Genomic DNA, 22,724 nt, shown 5'->3' with positions numbered 1-22,724 from the left:
TCTTTCAGACCCAGGTTTTTATTTTTTGGTGGATCACATCTTGGGAAAGGCAGCATAACACAACTTAAGTTGGACTTTATCTTGCAGATTCTTCGATTCTCATGCGCACATTAAAGACACATGAAGGTACATGAAATAATAATTAATCAACAAATTGATTTACTCTGCCTTACAGAAACCTGGTTGCAGCAGGATGATTATGTTAGTTTAAATGAATCAACACCCCCGAGTCATTATAACTACCAGAAACCTCGAAGCACAGGCCGAGGGGGAGGTGTGGCAGCAATTTTTCACACCAGCCTATTAATCAACCAAAGACCCAGACAGACTTTTAATTCATTTGAAAGCCTGATGCTTAGCCTCGTCCACCCCAGCTGTGAAACTCAGAAACCAGTCTTTCTTGTTATCATCTATCGTCCACCTGGGCCTTACACAGAGTTTCTGTCTGATTTCTCAGACTTTATATCTAATTTAGTTCTGAGCTCAGATAAAATAATTATTGTGGGTGATTTTAACATCCATGTAGATGCTACAAATGACAGCCTCAACATGGCATTTAATCTGTTATTAGACTCAACTGGTTTCTCTCAAAATGTAAAAGAACCCACCCACCACTTTAATCACACTCTAGATCTTGTTTTAACATATGACATAGAAACTGAACATTTAACAGTGTTTCCTGAAAACCCTCTCCTGTCTGATCATTTCCTGATAACATTTACATTTACAATAATTGATTACGCAGCAGTGGAGAGTGGACTTTATCACAGTAGATGTCTTTCTGAAAGCGCTGTAACTAAGTTTAAGAATATAATCCACCCACTGTTATCATCGTCAATGCCCTGTACCAACATAGAGCAGAGCAGCTATCTGAACGCTGCTCCAACAGAGGTCGATTATCTTGTTAATAATTTTACCTCCTTACTACGTACGACTCTGGATACTGTAGCTCCTGTGAAAACTAAGGTCTCTAATCAGAAGTATGTGACTCCGTGGTATAATTCTCAAACACTGGGGTTAGTGCAAGTCTAATCCAAGGACCTGGAGTCTGTCCTTTTTCTGTCTACATGTACTAAAGGTCGTTGGTTCAATCCCCAACTGCTCCAGTCTGCTGACAAATATCTGTCATGGTCTGGGTGAGTCACAGTAATTTTCCACAGTTCCTGCTCTCCTCCTCTGGGTGGTGTCTTCATCATTTCTCGCAGGATCACCACTAATCAAGCTGTATTTAAGACCAGAGTTCACAACCAGCCTTCACCAGATTGTCTGCTAACCTAAGTTAGCGTATGGCTCCATGATGCTCATGTTTCTCATAGTTCATGTCCTTACCTCTGTTCTCTTGTGTCTTCAGTGGTTCCTTGGAAAACTCTGCCATCCTCGGAATAACCTGACTCACCTGGACGCTGGTCTCTCCTCACGTCTCTACAGCCAGTAAAACTCTGAGTTTTTCTTCTTGAGTCTCATCTCCCCGTCCTCCCGTCGTCTCCGTTTGGAATCTTGGATCATTAATCCTCTGGACTCACCCAGGCCTCATCTCCTCACCTCCCCCTCCTGTAAAACTCCCCCTGTGAACAAGTAAGGCTGTTTCATGCTTTAACTGTTGATCTGCTTAAGTCATATTCCCAAACCAACTCTGAGTCTGCTCTGCCTCTGTTTCACTGCCTCTACACCATCGGCTCCCGTACCACTGTTCCCCTTGCTGAGCTTCACATTAATCTCATAGTATTTTCCCATTCACGTTCATAGCATTGAATTCACTTTGTCTAAGACCTCATAGTTCATGTTCATTCAGCCTCATTCCTAGCCACGGCACCTGTAAATATTGTAACAATACCATTGTAAATAAAACTTTTGTTCACTTCACTCTGAGCCTCCGTTTGAGTCTGCTTTTGGGTCCACGTTCTGGCTTTGGCCTTGACAATATCACAGGGCAAGATACTGACCCCAAATTGCTCTCTGATGCATCAGAATATGGATGTGGGAGAATGTTAGAAATGTAATGGCTCAGTATTAGTCTTAGTTATGCTGTTTCGAGCTTGATTATTAGATTCCCCCTTGTGTCTTTGCCCTGTGTGTCTTTGTGTTTGTGTGAGGTCCCCAGAGTTTCCTGAACTTTCCCAGTTTTGTATTATTTTTCCATTCAGCCAATAAAGCTGTGTTTTTGAGTTAATGTTCTGCTAATGGGTCTACATTTGGGTCCTATCCTACCTGAAGCTGAACATCCTTAAAATGGAAGAACTCTTGATGGAGTCCAGATGCTTTTCTTCCAAAGCTCCTTAGACTTCAATGACCTGGATGACTGAGAACCTTCACAAACAAATTCACATTGGACTTGAGGACATGTCCACTCCTCTCTCATTATAAATGGAGAACAGGTGAAATCTGCCTTTACCTTCAGATTTCTGGGCACCCACATCTCTGCTGATCTCACCTGGACCCACAACACCAGCTACGCATGTATATGTAAGTGTCATGGTCCCCGTGTCTGCCGGCCAGCTCCACAAGGCCACATGTGTTTGGTGTACATTCTCTTCTCTCCTCCCTGCCAGGGCGGAGCTCACTGCAGGCTCCCGCCCTTGGCACACACCTGCATCTCGTCAGGCTCTGATTACAGGTTGGACTCTTAAGGCCGGGATGCAGACAGCCTCACTGCTGGATGATTATGCTAGACACGTTAGTGAACCTCTGCCTCGAATCCTTAAGCTTTGTAGACTTGCTGCGATCTCCGTGTAACCTTATTTTCTCCTGTGCACAGTTTTCCCCGGACCCGTGACTAACCTGTTATTTCTACTGCTGTAAAGAAGAAGAGCCAGCGTGTTTGTGACTCCAATCCCGGACCTCCCTTTCGGACCTAGGACCCCCGTTCCCCTCACTTTATATATCTGCACCTGGTGGTTGTGTAAATAAACGTTGCTTTCCCCTGAACTCTGCTCTGCGCCTGAGTCCTACTACACCGCATGACAGAAAGAATATACGTAGACCTTCAGGGTCACCTGATCAAGCCCAGCAGTAGCTGCACTTCCTCTGTGTCCTCTCCTCCTGCCTGGTTTTTGGTCCTCGGGGCCACGACTGAGAACAGAAAGGCTACACAGTGGGTTATTAACACCTCCCCTGAAGACCATCCCCAAATCCTCCTGTCTAAGGTAACCCAGGGCCATCACAGATGAGCCCTACACCCCGCCCACTACCTGTTTGGCCTGCTGCCCTGTGGTTCGAGCCTCAATGTTAGCTTCAAAAGTTAACAAATTGACAACGGTGCTGTCAGACTGAACAAAAGTGTTAGCCGACCTGAGCAGGCTGGCTAAAACACTGTGGTCAACAGCCCTGTCAGAGTTCCATGGAGGACGACGAGAAGTGGACCAGAGGGACTGTATTGGCTTAAAGTCGTCATGATGAAAATTCGACAAGAGCCCAGGTGAATGTACTTTGGGCGAGGGAGGAATGCAGCCAGGTGAAAGTGGAGTCGGAGAAGCTCGTCAGCTGAGTATTGGTAAGTCCAACATTAGGTCAGTAGACCAATGACTTAAAAATCCAAACCCAAACGAGCAAGTCGCAGATCCTGCCAGGACAAAATCACGGACAAACAGTCAGGTGTACGGATCGAAGGGAGACAACGCCCAAAACAAACAGGCAGGTGAGCTAGACCCAAAATACTCAGGCACTTGTAAATTCGATCGCCAGTCGTGTAAGTAGGAGACAAGGAGGAATACATTTGTTAAGATGTATCAAAGAATATAAAGAAAGATACAAAGATGCCAGTGAGTAGCAGCAGCAAGTCGCGTGAGCGTTCACTTTTATTTTTGCCCAATAAAGCTATTTTGCTTTCTCATTGTATTTTCTTGAGCTGTGCTAAATATAATATAAATATAATTTAACACCTGTCTCAGAAGCAATGTTCATGAAATATGTGAAAGAAAAAAATATCTGGGAAACAAAAAATGATGCATGAAGATTAAAAGTCTTGTTTTGATATTTAAAGTGCCACTAACAGGTCTGCTACCATCAGGCTGTGATCTGCACATCTGATCATGAAGAGACAGTTTTAAAGAAACTGCAGTGAAGAGAGAGGACAACAACGGTGGATGAATTATTTATTAGAACATTCTCCCCTTTAAGAAGTGAATTAAAGCTTCTGTTTTTATGCAAAAGACATTTTATTAACTGAGTGAAACAAACCAGACAAGTTTAACAGTGTGTGGCTCCCTCTAGTGGATGTTGTGGAGTATTCTGTTGTCTTTGCTCCAAAGGTTTTTGTACAGAGTTTTGCTGTTTCCTGTCACTGTGGGCTGCACAGCACAGTAGTACACAGCAGAGTCAGACAGCTGAAGCTTCTGGATCTTCAGAGGAACTGACTTTTCTGTTCTGTTGATTTTAGCATCAAATCTGTGTTTTGGAAACTCCTGATCATTATCTTCTGTTCCTGTAGTGTCACGTCTTAAAACATACTTTGGAAAGTTGTTCACATCTTGTTTGTACCAGAACAAATATGGATATGTATCAGTTGTTTCAAAGTTACATCCAAGTGTAACTGTGTCTCCTTCAGCAGCAATGACATCTCCTTGTTCCTGGATCACTTTGTCTTCTCCTTTACACTCTGAGGAAGAACAGAACATGCAGAGGAAGACATGGATCAATAAACATGATTAAAAACTCACCATTAATCAGACGAACACATTTATTTAAGCAGAGGAAACATGTTGATGTTTGTATCTCACCAAAGAAAAGAGCAGCAAGAATAATCCACAGCCAATGTTCCATCTGTACAACAAGGTTTAAATCAACAGGAGAAACTAGCTGATGTTCAACATTCAGTCTGAGAATTGTTCTCTTCACAGCAGCACTTATTATTGACACAATGGTTGAACACAGTGCAGAAGGAGAGCACCGCCTACTGGATGATGTCGCCCTCTAGTGGAGCATCTCTGTGGGTTTGCTGTCACTGTGGGCCTCACAGCAGAGTCTGTCACTGCAGCAGAGCAGATCTGAAGATCCATTCATCTTTGATCATCAACAACTTTAAGTCAGAACAGGCAGAATAACTCTGTAACTTCATGATCTGTGTTCGTGTTAAATTTGTCAGAAACAGACTGAAGATCACTGACAGCCTGTGAGAGACAAAGAGAATCTGTGTCTGCATTTAGTTATAGCAGTGAAAGATGAAGATATGACGGAAAAATTTTTGTTCAAATTCAAAGTTCAAGTGAAGACTTAGTGAAGGTCAAAGGGAAGAGAAATCACAACTGCAGAGAATAGGAGGAGACTGCAGCAAGTAGACGACACAAGTGATCAGAGATGGGCAGTAACACGTTACTGTAATCCAAGTAACGATTACTATTGCAAAAACGGTAATTAGATTACCGTTACTTTCCCGTAGGAACGCTGCGTTACTGCGTTACTAAAACCATGATTTTTTGCGAGAATGTCTCATGACAGTGACGTAAGCGAGTGCGACGTTCGTGACAACAGCTGTGTGCAGATCAACAATGGATCATATATCGAGTGCAGAGAGAGTATGAGCGTGCAGCGTTAAAGCGTGGAAGTACTGACCTTACTTTGAGTTTGATTCCATAAAAAGTGACAAAAACATTAGTGTCCGTTGTGCGTGGGAAGAAAACTTCTTTTTACAGCGAAAAAACCCTAAACTTCCGAGCAAACACCGAGTAGCTACGACGTAATGGGAAACTCACAGAGAAACTCGGATTCTTCCACTGACCGCGGCACACCTGCACCAGGGTAACCCTCCGCCTACCCCACTCCTGCTTTACAGGTGAAAATAGAGCAAAAGGACCGCTAGTCTGTGACTTTATTTATTTTCTGCTGTGTTTTACTTGCATCTATTTGAAAGACTGAGTGTAAACACACAAAATATTTTATTTTATGTGCTGGAATGTGCAGAAAATAGGTTTAAATGTTAAGCTAATTTCTTCCAGTCAGAAAATGTTGCATATAATTTTATTTTTGCTTGATGCATAAAGTTAAAAGATTAAAACTAATAAAACAAGTTTTAAAAAGAGACTTTTCCATTTGATTACATTTTGTATGATGGATTATGCAGAAAAAGTAGAATTGGGCTGAAAGATCTATCACTTTATCACCTATTCAGGTTGTAAATCGTGTTTTTAAAAAGTATTTAAGTAACTAAGTAGCTAATTACTTTTTAAAATAAGTAATGAGGAAAGTAACAGGATTAATTTTGGGGGGAAGTAATCAGTAATTAGTTACTGATGTTTTTTGTTTAGATACGTTTTGTTCCTGTTAGTTGTTGTTTCATTTTGCTCCGTTTATTTTTTTGATTTTTTGCTTTAATGAGAGTCTCTGTGGTGTTGTGGACAGTTTTGTGTTGTGTGTCAGAACAATGAGGCAACTGCTGTCTCCAGGTAGAAACAGCAGTGACACACCTGCTGCTGTCAGACCTGCAGGTATCAGGCTGTGATGTTTCCTTTATAGTGGCAGAAATATTTGGAGTGGCACAAATAATTTGTGGCATCTTATTGAAGAACAGCTGATTTTTCTGTAAATAGTTTGAAATGGTTATTTAAAAAAGGCTAAAAGGTAAATGGATGCAAATAACTTTGTTGTTTGCAAAACTTGTGCGTATGATTTAAAAATATGATCATTAAACATGTTTCTGGTTGTTACAGTAAAAATATAACTTTTTCTACTCTGATTTTATGTTTTGTGTCTGATTTTAGATCAGTTGTGTTAATACAGTCACAATGAAAACATGACTGTAGATTCAGACACGTGAGGTTGTGCTGATGAGACCAAACAAGACAAATAAATAGTTTTAAAGGTGAAATGTGGAGGAAACATCAAAGTAGTTAAAAATGGCCGATTACACCCTGGACCGCAATAGTAACGCAATAGTTACTTTTCAAGTAATTAATTACTTTTAGAATATTGTAACTCAGTTACTAACTCATTTACTTTTTTGAAGAAGTAACTAGTAACTATAATTACTTTTTCAAACTAACTTGTCCAACACTGGCCGGGACACAAATCTCGGCCCTTAGATTGAAGGAAAGATGGATGGATCCCTCATGGATGGATTTGCTTGTTGGAACCTTTCGGTCTGATCTGTGCAGACTGGTTTATCCGTCCTTCACCTGCAGAGACTACAGCAGTGGGCCCTCGGTGTCGGCCTGCATCGACAGCACGTTCAGTCTTCTTCTGGATCTACTGTGGTCATACTTTAAGAACTCTGTTGGAAAACCATCAAACGACTGAAGTTTGAAATGTTCAAAAGTTTGAAGTCTGGACTGCTGTGATTGCACAACAGCTTTCACAGCTGCATCATTCATGAAGACATGAAAAAGTTGTTCCCTTTGCTTTCTTTATTTTAGCCGCCTGACTGTGAGGACATGAAGCTGCTGACTGGAAACTCTCCCTGCTGCTGCAGAAACATGTGAGGAGTCCTCAGAGTTTAGATCAGAGGGAATCTGTACTCTTGTGGTGGAGCAGGGCTGAAGAACCATGCTGAACATCTGGATGGATGTGATGTGGAGCAGGGCTGAAGAACCATGCTGAACATCTGGATGGATGTGATGTGGAGCAGGGCTGCTGATGACCTCAGTGGAAGGACCCACAGACTCTGGTCCTGATGAAAGGTGGAGGAGGGCTGCATCCATCTGACACTGAGAGGGGAAACACTTAAACATGAGAGCAGGACAATGATGAAGGAGAGCATCATCATCTGATGTGATGAGTTCAAAGAGAATAAATGGAACAAGCATGAGATGGTCTTCCTGGTTGGACTTTTAGCTTCATGTGAGAGATTTTAACTTAAAGAGATAAACCTCTGTTACTCTGTTTATTTTGCTTCTGCTGCATTTTTGCATGTCCTCATCCACTAAATATAAAATAGTGTAAATGAGCAGCTTTTGATGTTTGACAGTTTTTATTGTGTCTGAACGTTCCTGCAGTTGGTTTGTGGTTGATGTGGATTTGCTGCTCATGTGAATCCTCCCACAGTGTTTCATTAGCAGCTGTAACCACAGTGACTCTGATAAAACAGGAATTAGCAGAATCCATCTGATATGAAGCTGTGCTTTGAATACCACTTCCCTCCTCTTTGAAGAGTAGTCAGATATCTGTGTTCAGGTTTTTGTACAGCCTCTTCTACACTTTGTATCACTGTGTTTGTAGAGCACAGTAGTAGAGAGCTGTGTCTGCCAGGTTTAGGGCTGCTATGGTCAGGTTAGTTGATCGATCTGATGTTTCTGATCCATATCGTTTATCAGGAATATATTCACCTGTGTATCCTTGTCCATCTTTCCAGAGTATAAACTGAGGAGCCTGAAGGTCAGAATGATGTTTGTACCAGTGAAGGCGGGGATAACCTGTTGTCTCATAACTACATGTGAGTGTGACAGATTCTCCTTCTGTTTCAGTGACTTCAGGTTGTTGAGGAGTGATTGAGTCTCCAGCTGTTAGTCCTGGAAAAAGAAAGAAGAAAAGTAGTGAAATGCAGTCTGTATATCTGCTTAATGCAGCAGCTTCAACTAAACTTTAATCCTGTTCTTAAACTCACCTATAATGTGAGATAGAAGCAAAAAGAGGTGCAGCAACATGTCTTTGGAGTTATTAAAGCCAGACAGACAGCACATGAACAATGTTCTTCCACTGCAGCACAATGACCAACAAATAATGTCATTGGATGAGCTCAACTTCAGTGGGCGGGGCCAGTGCAATAGCTCAGCCAATCAAACAGTTTTGTGCTTCCACAGCAGCTCTGTCTCTGTCTCTGATCTTTACTGCTTCATTTCTCTGTTGTCTTTGTCATCAGTCCAATGACACAAGAATCAGAGGTTTAACAGTGTGTGGCTCCCTCTAGTGGATGTTGTGGAGTATTCTGTTGTCTTTGCTCCAAAGGTTTTTGTACAGAGTTTTGCTGTTTCCTGTCACTGTGGGCCTCACAGCACAGTAGTACACAGCAGAGTCAGACACTGCAGCAGAGGAGATCTGAAGAGTCATCAGTGTTTGATCATTGTTCACGTTCACAGACAGTCTAATGACTGGATCTGATGTCAGCTGTGCTTTGTCTGAGTGAGAGATCAGGAACTCTGGAGTTTTTCCAGGATATTGTCGATACCAGAAGAAATAATCACCAGGAGCTGCTTGTCTGGAGTATTTATAGGACAGAGTCACAGTGCTTCCTTCTAAACTGGATTTCTGAGTGTCGAGTGCTGTGAGCTCCTCACAGATCACACCTGCAGACAGGAAACACTCAGAACATGGAAAAGTCTCACACACAACAGAGATGGAGATTAAAAATGAACTCACCTGTTAACAGGAAGAGAAGCCAGTAAGGAAACACACAGTGATGTAATGACAGCATGTTGAGGAACATAAAGTTTGTTTTGTGTTGAACTCTGTTGAATGTGGAGGTTTTTCTCTCTTCTATAGTTCAGTAACAGCTCAGCTCCTCCCTGAATCTCTGCTCCTCCTCTCTGCTCTCAGTCACTCCTCCTCCTGTGGTTCACACACTTTATAACCAAAATGATTTAAAGGAGCCGTGTGACACGTCACACAAGCAGAAGTCACATTAACGATGTCGACAGAGTCAGAGAGTCGCTGATACTCACACAGTTAAAAACTCTGAAACTTGAGACATTTGGAGAAAAATGTGTAAGAAGTCCTGAATTCAAGAAACATCTCAGATGATGTTTTTATTTTGTGACATAGAAGCTGGTATAAACAGTATGAAAGGGGATGATAATAATGATTATTATGAATAATGAACAAAATGATTTAAGGGAGCCGTGTGACACGTCACACAATAATAATAATAATAATAATAATAATAATAATAATAATAATAATAATAATTATAGCAATAATAATTATAGCAATAATAATAATAATAATAATAATAATAATAATAATAATAATAATACATCCTGTTTCAAAGCACCCACAGACACCCAAGGTCATTTAACAATAGAGTGAATCACATAATAGAACAATGACAAAACAAAGAACAATGAAAAGCATACAACAGAGCAACATTAAGTTCACAGTGAATATGCAGACTTGAACAGATTAAACTGGGGCAGAGTTCCACAGCCTGGAGGCAGAGCAGCTGAAAGCTCTGCTTCCCATGGTGCTGAAAGAAGGCACAGCAAGCTGGACAGAAGAAGAAGATTGAAGTGAGCGGGTGAGACAGGTGACAGGTAACAGATGAGAAAGGTGAGGAGGAGTGAGGCTATGAAGGGTCTTGAGAAGAAGTGTGAACACTGTTCAGAGTTTCACAGGGAGCCAGTGAGGTTCCTGAAGGACAGGGGTGATGTGCTGTAGGACGGGTTCTGGTAATAAAACAGGCAGCTGAGTTTTGAACCAGTTGAAGCTGATGGAGGGATTTTTGGGGGAGACATGCAAGAGAGGATTACAATAGTCTTTTTTTTTTGCCCACCTGTCCAGTTTGGTTCATTAGCCATCAGAATTATTGCCTAAAGGTAAAGAAAGATGCCCAAACGATTACTTTACCAGGTGGATCATCCCAGCCTTGCCGTATTGGTCCATTTGATTGACCTTTGTTTTATTGTTTATTTTATTTTTAGTTGATACATACGGGACAAACATGACTGGGGGAAAGAAAGAGAGATCCAGGTCCAGACATCCAGAACCCCTCAAAGCACAAGAGACCAAGGAAGACCAACGGAGGGGCAACCATGCCACTATCCCGGAAAGAGCTGAGGAGACCTGACGAAATCGGCAGAGTACTCCAGTCAAACTGTTAATGAGATCAGGTCCAGTCAAGAGGTGATCATTCAGAGCTGTGCCACTGTACTTTTCAGAGCAGTCAAACACAACCCTGATTTTTTCCGGTTTTCTTGGGTGATAGACGCCTTGATGTGGAATATACCACATATTTCCTTCTCTGGGATCATCTTCAGCTCTTTCAGCATCACCTTCCTTGAAGACATTGTCCATGAACCTTACATAATCGTCCTTAAATTTGGGATTTTTCTCAAACTTCCCTTTCAGGTGCTTAAGTCGCACCAGAGCCAGACGCTTATTTTCTGGCAGCTGAGGGCGTGCCTTAAAGGGAAGTGGCATCTCTAGGTGCCCATCAGCATTCTGGTGTATTTTCTCATTTAGCAGTTGCATGAACTGTATGTCATCTTGTGATATGCTCTTTTCTCCAGGAGCTGTGTCTTTGAAGTCTGACTCAAGTACTCTGATGATGGTGGCTGGTGTCAAGGGTGGAAGTTCCTTACCAGATAAGCGATGGCACAGGCCTGTCACTTCTGCTGATGTTGCCATTTTTTGTGAACTGCCAACAATGCTCCAGCCCAGGTCTGTCTTGATTGCATATGGCTCTTCGTCACCTCCCACGATTACTTGCCGTGGTGCCAGTGCTCTAGGACAGTCGTAGCCTATTAACAGCCCGACCTTGCAATCCATTAACTCAGGCATCTCCTGTGCTATTCTGATTAGATGTTCCCATCTTTTGGCAGTTTCAGAGGTGGGAATGTGTGAACGTTCAAGTGGGATGAAGTCTCTGGTATAGGCAAGTGGCAAGTTGATAAAGCTTTTGGAGGAAAACCCTCTAACTCTGAGCCCACTAACTCTTTCGCTCTGAACAATGGAAACTCTTCCCATCATAGTGGTTAGCTTTAACTTCACTGGCTCTAAACTCATCCCCATCTCCTCACATACCCCTTGATCTACAAAAGTGTTGCTACTCTGTGTATCTAATAGAGCATACACTAAGGTCTCTCTCTCTGGAGTGGTGGTTGAAGAAACCCACACAGGCACTATCATGGATGTGCTCCCACCATCTCCTCTGTCCATGCAACAAGAAAGTGCAGATATGCTTTCTTCTGTCTGCATTCTATGTGATGATGTGTTCACTGCAGTCTTTGGACGGTCTTCGTGAAGAGCTGTTGGATGATGTTTTTTACAAACCCCACAAGTCGCCTTGCACTTACAGTCTTTTGAATTGTGTCCTCTTCTGAGACAGCCAAAGCACAGGTTATTGTCAAGTATGAACTTTCTCTTGTTCTCCACGGACATTTTAGCAAAGGTCTGGCATTTGTGAATAGAATGGCTTTCTCCACAGCAAATACATGTGACTGAGTTTGATGGCAAAGCATTTGCTTTTCTTTCTATATCAGGCTCATTTGAATTGTTCTCCACTCCGCTGTATCCTGTGGTTGTTCTGTCTGATGCTTTCACATTTGTGATGTATGCATTAGCCTTTGGACGCTTTATGTCCCTAGCTGACCTTTCTTCAGTGTGTTTCAAGGCATGAAATGATGTTACAGGATTGCATGCAACTTCCGCTTCTTGTGCAACAAAATCAGCAAATTGTTTGAAGCTTGGATATTCTTCTTTTTGCCGTAACTGCACTGTGACATGACGATTCCAACAAGAAGTCACCCAGTCAGGAAGTTTTTGGAGCAATTTTTGATTCTCTTCACAGTCATTTAACACCTGCAGTTCTTTGATGTATGGCATAGCATTGCTGCAGGCTGTCAGAAAATCACTGAATTGTCTCAGTTTAAGCGACTCTCTTGAACCAATCTTTGGCCAGTTGTTCAGTTTTTCCCTAAATGCACGCTGAATTACAAAGGGGTGGCCATACCGAGCATTCAAAGCTTCCCAAGCTTGGTCATATGCTTCGTCATCTTTTCTGTAAAAGCTTCCCTCCAATACAGACCGTGCTTCTCCACTGATGTATTTGCGTAGGTAGAACAACCTGTCAGCTGGATTTGTGCATCGCTGCTCTATCAAAGCTTTGAAACTAGTGCTCCACTCTAAGAACTTAAGTGGGTCCCCTGAGAAGACTGGGGGCTCAGGTGCAGGACGTCTGGTGAGGACCATTGTGTCATGCAAGGCTTGGATTAACAATGACTCATTGTTATTATTGTTTGGTTGTTCATTGTTATCATTCTTGTAGGTTTGCTTTGGTATGATTTCTTCAGGAGCTAATGGAGGACAACTGACTACCGCACTGTGTGCGCCTTTGTCTTCTCCACAGGCTTCACTTGAATCTGCTTGAGAATAAGCCTTTAGCTTTGCAGTTATTACCTGAAGATCTCGCTGATTTTCTAGTCTTTTAAGCTCTTGCCTTTGTGTAGCAATAGCCTCCTCCATCTCTATCTCGGCCTGCTTCGCGGCAAGCTGTGCAGCACACTCTGCCTTTTTTACATTGATGCTTTGCTGCTCCGATAAACAGCTTGAGCGGCAGCTACGTACAGAAGGTCGGGAGATTGTAGTCCCAAATATTGACTGAGCATATTCTCTGTCTAGCACCATGTGAAGTCTCGCATTTTCTGCCTTAGCATCAAACTCTTCTTGCCCCACTTCACTCATACGTACTTTAAGTATTCTCATCAAGTCCGCTGTTACTGCTGTGCAGGAATCAATTTTTCTTCTAGTCTCAGTAGAAGGGGCTGACTGCGATCTCATATCTTCATATGTATTTTTCACTTGTGACTCCAGCTCTTCGACAGTATCCATCATGTCAGCTAATTCTTGGTCAGAGCACTCATCTTTAAGTTTGGAACGTGTAGCTTTAACTTGTTCTTTCCAGCTTTCATATAGTTTGATAAATTTACTCTCCTTCTGAGAAAACTCTTGTTGCTTAAGTTCTAGCATTTTGGGCGTTAACTTTCGCTCCCTTGAGGATTTCCTAGGCTCTAGTCTTGAAGTATTAGAGGCAGGCTTCTTCAACATTATCTGCTTGATTTCTATTTTAGCATGAATATCACCTATGAGTAACTCCAATTTCTCCCTTTCAACATCATCAGTCTGTAATTTCAATTGTTCATTCAATCTACTTAGCTCTTCCTTAAGGGAATCAATTTGTTCTCTGCATTCTTCAATATGTGAATTTTCTGTGTTTACTGACATTGTACATGTTTCAGCAAACCTGCTGCATAAACAAGTTGTTGCTATATGTACATGCAATCCTGGCAAATATATAATTCTCAATACAATCTGATTCTTGCAACAATTTGCTTAACTACACCCCTTGTTATTCTTCTTTTAAATTGAACTCTTAAACATTATTAGAACACTTTAAACAACACCACTTGTAAAATAAAAGGGAACACTTTGGCTATAATGACAGGTTGGTTACCTTTAACTCAGTACCTTTCTCATACAAAACAAATTATTATTTTAATAGACCTCTTCAAACTTTACTAACATCCGTGAAGTTGTGGATATATCACAGCCCAACCTGGCGCTGACTGCAGAGACGTTATCCTTTCCTTGAAGACTGCGAGGGATTTTACAGTTCTTGCTGTGTGCAGCGGCAGAAATTTGCAGAGCTGTAGTTTATGATGGTCAATGTCGCCCTCTATTGGTGAAGTCGTGGTCGTTGCCGTCCAAAGCGCCAATAATGGTGTTTACTCTTTTTAAGTTTCCAAGCCTCTTTTCCGCTGTGTTCTCGAACCACACACACTGCGCTGTCAAGAACGTTTCTTCTTCTCTTATTCTGGAACATGCATTGCTTCTAACGTCGAACTTCCAGCCACGTTGGCGGTACGTTTTCACTGTAACTACAGGGGTCCAACAAAGAATGGCCATGCATCATACTGATGTCTTCGGAAATTTATTTCTCTCTCTCTCTCTCTTATTGTCTTCAGACACCGTGAAAACTGAAGAAACACAAAGATTACAACATAAATGTTTGAGCTTATCAGTCTCTCATATCAGTGTCCATAAACAGTGCAAGTGCATGTGCAAGCAGAACAGAAAAAATGCACAATAATGGATATAACAACAATGTCCTCTCATTACCAGTGTAGAACACGTATGCAACATTATACAAACAATATACATTAAACCATACCGTGTGCGCCTCTTGGACCACATGCAGAATAACATTAACGCTGAGGCTGTAGATGCATCTGTAGCCATGTATCCATGCTAGCTCCACGATGCCATGGTTGTGCTCTCAACCAAACTCTGGTCATGTGACAATTACAACTTTACCTCATACAAACTTTACAGCACTTTACATATTAAACGAACCCATATTTTGTAATCACATATTTTAGACATGTTTTTTAATTAATGTTAAACTTTTTAAACTTAAACTTTATCTTATAAATAAATGAACTAAATTAAGCATGAACCTATCACAGAAACATGAAATAACCAACTTTATTTTAACTGTCTCAGGGACAGTTACAGCTTCAGTAAAATGAAGAAAAACAAGAGTTGCTCCATTTATCAGCTTTAGCTTGCTGGTTCTCATAAAGCACTTTTCTACTTTACTTGAGCACTCAGAGTGCTTCATACAACAGCCTCATTCACCCTTTCACACACATTTATACTCAAAGAGCAATTTCAGGTTAATCACAGCCTCCCGTAAAAATATGTTTTCTAGTTGTAATCTGCTGAATGAATCATCTGCAAGAGATAAAAACATCTATTAAAATATTCTTAATATTCTGTGAGCAAACAAAACAGAGAAAGGTGAGTGTTTGGTTTGAAACTGAAATGTTCCCACGGCTGTGTTTCTGCTGCTGTGTGACAGGCAGGCTGAGGAGGAGACTCATGTGACATTATTGTAGCTGCTAAACTTCGCTGTCAAAGCTGTGTCTCATTCTCTCAAAGAGTCTACAGAGCAGTTTAACAGTGTGTGGCTCCCTCTAGTGGATGTTGTGGAGTATTCTGTTGTCTTTGCTCCAAAGGTTTTTGTACAGAGTTTTGCTGTTTCCTGTCACTGTGGGCTGCAGAGCACAGTAGTACACAGCAGAGTCAGACAGCTGAAGCTTCTGGATCTTCAGAGGAACTGACTTTTCTGTCTTGTTGAGTTCAGCATCAAATCTGTCGTTGTTGAATTCTTCAGCCTTAAGTGTTGATGTTGACAAACAATGCAGCATATAATTTGGGTAACTATTTACTCCTTGTTTGTACCAGAACAAATATGGACTGGAGTCACTGGTCTCATATTTACAGTCAAGTGTAACTGTGTCTCCTTCAGCAGCAATGACATCTCCTTGTTCCTGGATCACTTTGTCTTCTCCTTTACACTCTGAGGAAGAACAGAACATGCAGAGGAAGAGATGGATCAATAAACATGATTAAAAACTCACCATTAATTAGACAAACACATTTATTTAAACAGAGGAAACATGTTGATGTTTGTATCTCACCAAAGAAAAGAGCAGCAAGAATAATCCACAGCCAATGTTCCATCTGTACAACAAGGTTTAAATCAACAGGAGAAACTAGCTGATGTTCAACATTCAGTCTGAGAATTGTTCTCTTCACAGCAGCACTTATTATTGACACAATGGTTGAACACAGTGCAGAAGGAGAGCACCGCCTACTGGATGATGTCGCCCTCTAGTGGAGCATCTCTGTGGGTTTGCTGTCACTGTGGGCCTCACAGCAGAGTCTGTCACTGCAGCAGATCTGAAGATCCATTCATCTTTGATCATCAACAACTTTAAGTCAGAACAGGCAGAATAACTCTGAAACTTCATGATCTGTGTTCGTGTTAAATATGTCAGAAACAGACTGAAGATCACTGACAGCCTGTGAGAGACAAAGAGAATCTGTGTCTGCATTTAGTTATAGCAGTGAAAGATGAAGATATGACGGAAAAACTTTTGTTCAAATTCAAAGTTCAAGTGAAGACTTAGTGAAGGTCAAAGGGAAGAGAAATCACAACTGCAGAGAATAGGAGGAGACTGCAGCAAGTAGACGACACAAATGATCAGAGATGGGCAGTAACGCGTTACTGTAATCCAAGTAACGATTACTATTGCAAAAAAGGTAATTAGATTACTGTTACTTTCCCATAGGAACGCTGCGTTACTGCGTTACTAAAACCGTGATTTTTTGCAGAATGTCTCATGACAGTGACGTAAGCGAGTGTGACATTCGTGACAACAGCTGTGTGCAGATCAACAATGGATCATCAGCAAAAAAACCCTAAACTTCCGAGCAAGCACCGAGTAGCTACGACGTAATGGGAAACTCACAGAGAAACTCGCGGATTCTTCCACTGACCGCTGCACACCTGCACCAGGGTAACCCTCTGCCTACCCCACTCCTGCTTTACAGGTGAAAATAGAGCAACAGGACTGCTAGTCTTTGACTTTATTTATTTTCTGCTGTGTTTTACTTGCATCTATTTGAAAGACTGAGTGTAAACACACAAAATATTTTATTTTATGTGCTGGAAAGTGCAGAAAATAGGTTTAAATGTTAAACTAATTTCTTCCAGTCAGAGAATGTTGCAGATAATTAAATGTTTGCTTGATGCATAAAGTTAAAAGATTAAAACTAATAAAACAAGTTTTAAAAAGAGACTTTTCCATTTGATTACATTTTTATGATGGATTATGCAGAAAAAGTAGAATTGGGCTGAAAGATCTATCACTTTATCACCTATTCAGGTTGTAAATCGTGTTTTTAAAAAGTATTTAAGTAACTAAGTAGCTAATTACTTTTTAAAATAAGTAATGAGGAAAGTAACAGGATTAATTTTGGGGGGAAGTAATCAGTAATTAGTTACTGATGTTTTTTGTTTAGATACGTTTTGTTCCTGTTAGTTGTTGTTTCATTTTGCTGAGTTTATTTTTTGATTTTTGCTTTAATGAGAGTCTCTGTGGTGTTGTGGACAGTTTTGTGTTGTGTGTCAGAACAATGAGGCTACTGCTGTCTCCAGGTAGAAACAGCAGTGACACACCTGCTGCTGTCAGACCTGCAGGTATCAGGCTGTGATGTTTCCTTTATAGTGGCAGAAAGTATTTTTTTGGAGTGGCACAAATAATTTGTGGCATCTTATTGAAGAACAGCTGATTGTTCTGTAAATAGTTTGAAATGGTTATTTAAAAAAGGGTAAAAGGTAAATGGATACAAATAACTTTGTTGTTTGAAAAACTTGTGCATATGATTTTAAAATTGACAATTTTTATTTGCATTTAAAGTTATGAAATATGATCATTAAACATGTTTGTGGTTGTTACAGTAAAAATAAAACTTTTTCTGCTCAGATTTTATGTTTTTTGTCTGATTTTAGATCAGTTGTGTTAATACAGTCACAATGAAAACATGACTGTAGATTCAGACACGTGAGGTTGTGCTGATGAGACCAAACAAGGCAAATAAACAGTTTTAAAGGTGAAATGTGGAGGAAACATCAAAGTAGTTAAAAATGGCCGATTACACCCTGGACCGCAATAGTAACGCAATAGTTACTTTTCAAATAATTAATTACTTTTAGAATATTGTAACTCAGTTACTAACTCATTTACTTTTTTGAAGAAGTAACTAGTAACTATAATTACTTTTTCAAACTAACTTGCCCAACACTGGCCGGGACACAAATCTCGGCCCTTAGATTGAAGCAAAGATGGATGGATCCCTCATGGATGGATGTGCTTGTTGGAACCTTTCGGTCTGATCTGTGCAGACTGGTTTATCCGTCCTTCACCTGCAGAGACTACAGCAGCGGGCCCTCGGTGTCCGCCTGCATCGACAGCACCTTCAGTCTTCTTCTGGATCTACTGTGGTCATACTTTAAGAACTCTGTTGGAAAACCATCAAACGACTGAAGTTTGAAATGTTCAAAAGTTTGAAGTCTGGACTGCTGTGATTGCACAACAGCTTTCACAGCTGCATCATTCATGAAAACATGAAAAAGTTGTTCCCTTTGCTTTCTTTATTTTAGCCGCCTGACTGTGAGGACATGAAGCTGCTGACTGGAAACTCTCCCTGCTGCTGCAGAAACATGTGAGGAGTCCTCAGTGTTTAGATCAGAGGGAGTCTGGACTCTTGTGGTGGAGCAGGGCTGAAGAACCATGCTGAACATCTGGATGGATGTGACGTGGAGCAGGGCTGAAGAACCATGCTGAACATCTGGATGGATGTGATGTGGAGCAGGACTGCTGATGACCTCAGTGGAAGGACCCACAGACTCTGGTCCTGATGAAAGGTGGAGGAGGGCTGCATCCATCTGACACTGAGAGGGGAAACACTTAAACATGAGAGCAGGACAATGATGAAAGAGAGCATCATCATCTGATGTGATGAGTTCAAAGAGAATAAATGGAACAAGCATGAGATGGTCTTCCTGGTTGGACTTTTAGCTTCATGTGAGAGATTTTAACTTAAAGAGATAAACCTCTGTTACTCTGTTTATTTTGCTTCTGCTGCATTTTTGCATGTCCTCATCCACTAAATATAAAATAGTGTAAATGAGCAGCTTTTGATGTTTGACATTTTTTATTGTGTCTGAACGTTCCTGCAGTTGGTTTGTGGTTGATGTGGATTTGCTGCTCATGTGAATCCTCCCACAGTGTTTCATTAGCAGCTGTAACCACAGTGACTCTGATAAAACAGGAATTAGCAGAATCCATCTGATATGAAGCTGTGCTTTGAATACCACTTCCCTCCTCTTTGAAGAGTAGTCAGATATCTGTGTTCAGGTTTTTGTACAGCCTCTTCTACACTTTGTATCACTGTGTTTGTAGAGCACAGTAGTAGAGAGCTGTGTCTGCCAGGGTTAGGGCTGCTATGGTCAGATTAGTTGATCGATCTGAAGTTTCTGATCCATATCGTTTATCAGGAATATATTCACGTGTGTATCCTTGTCCATCTTTCCATAGTATAAACTGAGGAGCCTGAAGGTCAGAATGATGTTTGTACCAGTGTAGGCGGGGATAACCTGTTGTCTCATAGCTACATGTGAGTGTGACAGATTCTCCTTCTGTTTCAGTGACTTCAGGTTGTTGAGGAGTGATTGAGTCTCCAGCTGTTAGTCCTGGAAAAAGAAAGAAGAAAAGTAGTGAAATGCAGTCTGTATATCTGCTTAATGCAGCAGCTTCAACTAAACTTTAATCCTGTTCTTAAACTCACCTATAATGTGAGATAGAAGCAAAAAGAGGTGCAGCAACATGTCTTTGGAGTTATTAAAGCCAGACAGACAGCACATGAACAATGTTCTTCCACTGCAGCACAATGACCAACAAATAATGTCATTGGATGAGCTCAGCTTCAGTGGGCGGGGCCAGTGCAATAGCTCAGCCAATCAAATAGTTTTGTGCTTCCACAGCAGCTCTGTCTCTGTCTCTGATCTTTACTGCTTCATTTCTCTGTTGTCTTTGTCATCAGTCCAATGACACAAGAATCAGAGGTTTAACAGTGTGTGGCTCCCTCTAGTGGATGTTGTGGAGTATTCTGTTGTCTTTGTTTTTGTACAGAGTTTTGCTGTTTCCTGTCACTGTGGGCCTCACAGCACAGTAGTACACAGCAGAGTCAGACACTGCAGCAGAGGAGATGCTCATCTTGATTTCTTTTCCCTCCACTTTAATCTTCAGTCCAGGAACTTTTTCTTCTCCTACTGATCCTGAAGCAGAGTGTGAGATCAGGAACTCTGGAGGTTTTCCTGGATGTTGTCGATACCAGAAGAAATAAGTAGCACCTGTGGTGTATTTGTAGGTCAGAGTAACTGTGCTGCCTTCTAAACTGGACTCTTCATCTTTGACTGGAGTGAGCTGATCACATGTGACACCTGAAGGAAGAGAGAACGTTTTCAACCAATAATTGACGTTAATGGATCATTTGAATTGAACATAGTTTCCTGTGTAGGTGAGCAGACCTGTGAGAGTGAGAAGAATCAGAGGAAACACACAGTGATGTAATGACAGCATGTTGAGGAACATAAAGTTTGTTTTGTGTTGAACTCTGTTGAATGTGGAAGTTTTTCTCTCTTCTATAGTTCAGTGACAGCTCAGCTCCTCCCTGAATCTCTGCTCCTCCTCTCTGCTCTCAGTCACTCCTCCTCCTGTGGTTCACACACTTTATAACCAAAATGATTTAAGGGAGCCGTGTGACACGTCACACAAGCAGAAGTCACATTAACGATGTCGACAGAGTCAGAGAGTCGCTGATACTCACACAGTTAAAAAGTCTGAAACTTGAGACATTTGGAGAAAAATGTGTAAGAAGTCCTGAATTCAAGAAACATCTCAGAATAGTTTGTGTATGTTGGGAAGGATTTTTGTTCACAACTGTTTGTTCAAATGAAGCTTCATCTTATTTGTTTTGATCTGATCTCTTTTGATCTCTGTCTTCTCTCACTTCCTCTTATTGATTTCCAAAGTTATCTTGCAGACTTCCATCTGATGCCCCCAGCTATGTCTCCTTCAGATTTCACCTTCTGTATAAGATGAAGTTCACCTCTGTGTTCCTCCCTCTTGTTAAAGTTCAACACAACCTTTTCTATCCTTTCTTTAAAGGCACTCCTACCCAGCGCCTCCTCATCACCTCTCCTCCCTTCACTTACATGTTCGTTGAACTCTCTCTCCCCCTGCAGACACTCAGTACTGCTTCATCCAACTTACTCCAGAATTCCTCTTTTTCTTCTACATAACCTACCCGTGTTATCCACATGTGTACATCGTGCAGTATAGACACTATTAACAGCCTGTAAACAACTCAGAGGCATATTTTCAGTGCGTGTGTGTGCTCTCTGTTTTGGCTTTTCTCCATGTAGTAACTTTGAAAGCTTGTGTGTGTGCGTGTATCGGAGTATTTGCCTTTTTATAATATTATTTATTTATTTTTTGTGTCCTTTTCTACTTCCAGACCTTCCACTGCGACTCCTCTGCAGAGAGGAGGAGGTTCTCCCTGAGCAGCAGCTCTGGAACCAGGAGAGGAGCTCCAGTGTGGAGCAGGAGGAACCAGAACCTCCACAGATTAAAGAGCAACAGGAGGAACTGTGCAGCAGTCAGGAGGACGAGCAGGTTGTAGAGAAGGAAGAGAATGATACCATTTTTAAGGTGACTGTTACTTGGGGGGAAAGCAACCAGAGTGAAGCAGAACCAGACAGTGACCAGCTCGCTGCTCACAGCTCTGCTGTAGCTGAGAGCCAAGATCAGGAAGTAAACAGGAATGTCAATTCAGGTTCGACTGGAAATAGAAGCAGAAGTCAGAGCAATGATACAGAAAGCTCTCCCATGCCAGCTGATAAGTGTAACACTGATACAGGTAAACAGCCTTTGAAAGGAGGGTTTTCCCTTAAGAAAATGTAAAAAAGCCTTCAAGAAAAAGTCTCAAAAGAGGACACGTCACAGAATGCAAACAAGCGAGAAGCTGCATACCTGCAAAACATGTGAGAAAACCTTTAGTGAAAAGAGCATTTTGTTGCGTCACACAAAAACTCACACGGGAGAGAAGATTCATTCTTGCAAAACGTGTGAGAAAACCTTTATTCAACGCAGTGATTTGATGAACCACATGAGAATCCACACAGGAGAGAGGCCTCATCCCTGCCAAGCATGTGAGAAAACCTTCACTACACGCTGTAACCTTCTGCGCCACATGAGAACGCACACAGGAGAGAAGCCGTATGTTTGTGAGACCTGCGGGGAAAGATTTACTCTGTCAGCGTCACTTAAAAGCCACAAAACTATCCACACGGGAGAGAAACCGTATCACTGTAAAACCTGTGGGAAAATGTTCCGCCAGAGTCATCATTTGTCGTTGCACATGAAGACCCACAAACAGCAGAAGTCGTAGTGCTGAAAGTTTTGTGGGGAAAACACACCTTTACACTACTCTAACAACTATTCTGATTGGCAGCATTTGTTCTGATAATATCTGTTCATTTTTCTTTTTTTTTGTAAGAAGTCCCTCATGAACAGTTGACCTCCTCACCCGATCACTAAGGAAGGCCAGCGCCACCCTTCAGAGGATGCTCATTTCTGCTGCTGTATCTGTGATCACGTTCTTTTGACCTTTTGAAT

General features: G+C 41.5%; 1 protein-coding gene across 4 annotated transcripts in view; it reads left to right on the top strand.

Annotated features, from left to right (window-relative positions):
• LOC148097218 (uncharacterized) overlaps nucleotides 1–22,497 on the top strand; it is a 532,237-nt gene extending 509,740 nt beyond the window's left edge. The window contains exons 2-3 of one of the 4 annotated variants that reach the window (XM_087831904.1): nucleotides 21,565–21,924; nucleotides 22,064–22,497. In XM_087831904.1, coding sequence (XP_087688030.1) covers nucleotides 21,565–21,924; nucleotides 22,064–22,497 — 794 coding nt within the window. Of the gene's footprint in view, nucleotides 1–21,564 lie in introns of all 4 variants that reach the window. The other 3 variants (XM_087831902.1, XM_087831905.1, XM_087831903.1) reach the window with 3 other exon arrangements.
• The last annotated feature ends 227 nt before the right edge of the window (nucleotides 22,498–22,724 follow it).

Source organism: Neolamprologus brichardi, chromosome 18, assembly GCF_056152115.1.
Source record: "Neolamprologus brichardi isolate AB-2024 chromosome 18, ASM5615211v1, whole genome shotgun sequence".
In the NCBI taxonomy this organism is placed as follows: Eukaryota; Metazoa; Chordata; class Actinopteri; order Cichliformes; family Cichlidae; genus Neolamprologus; species Neolamprologus brichardi.
This window is presented reverse-complemented; position numbering and strand designations above follow the sequence as displayed.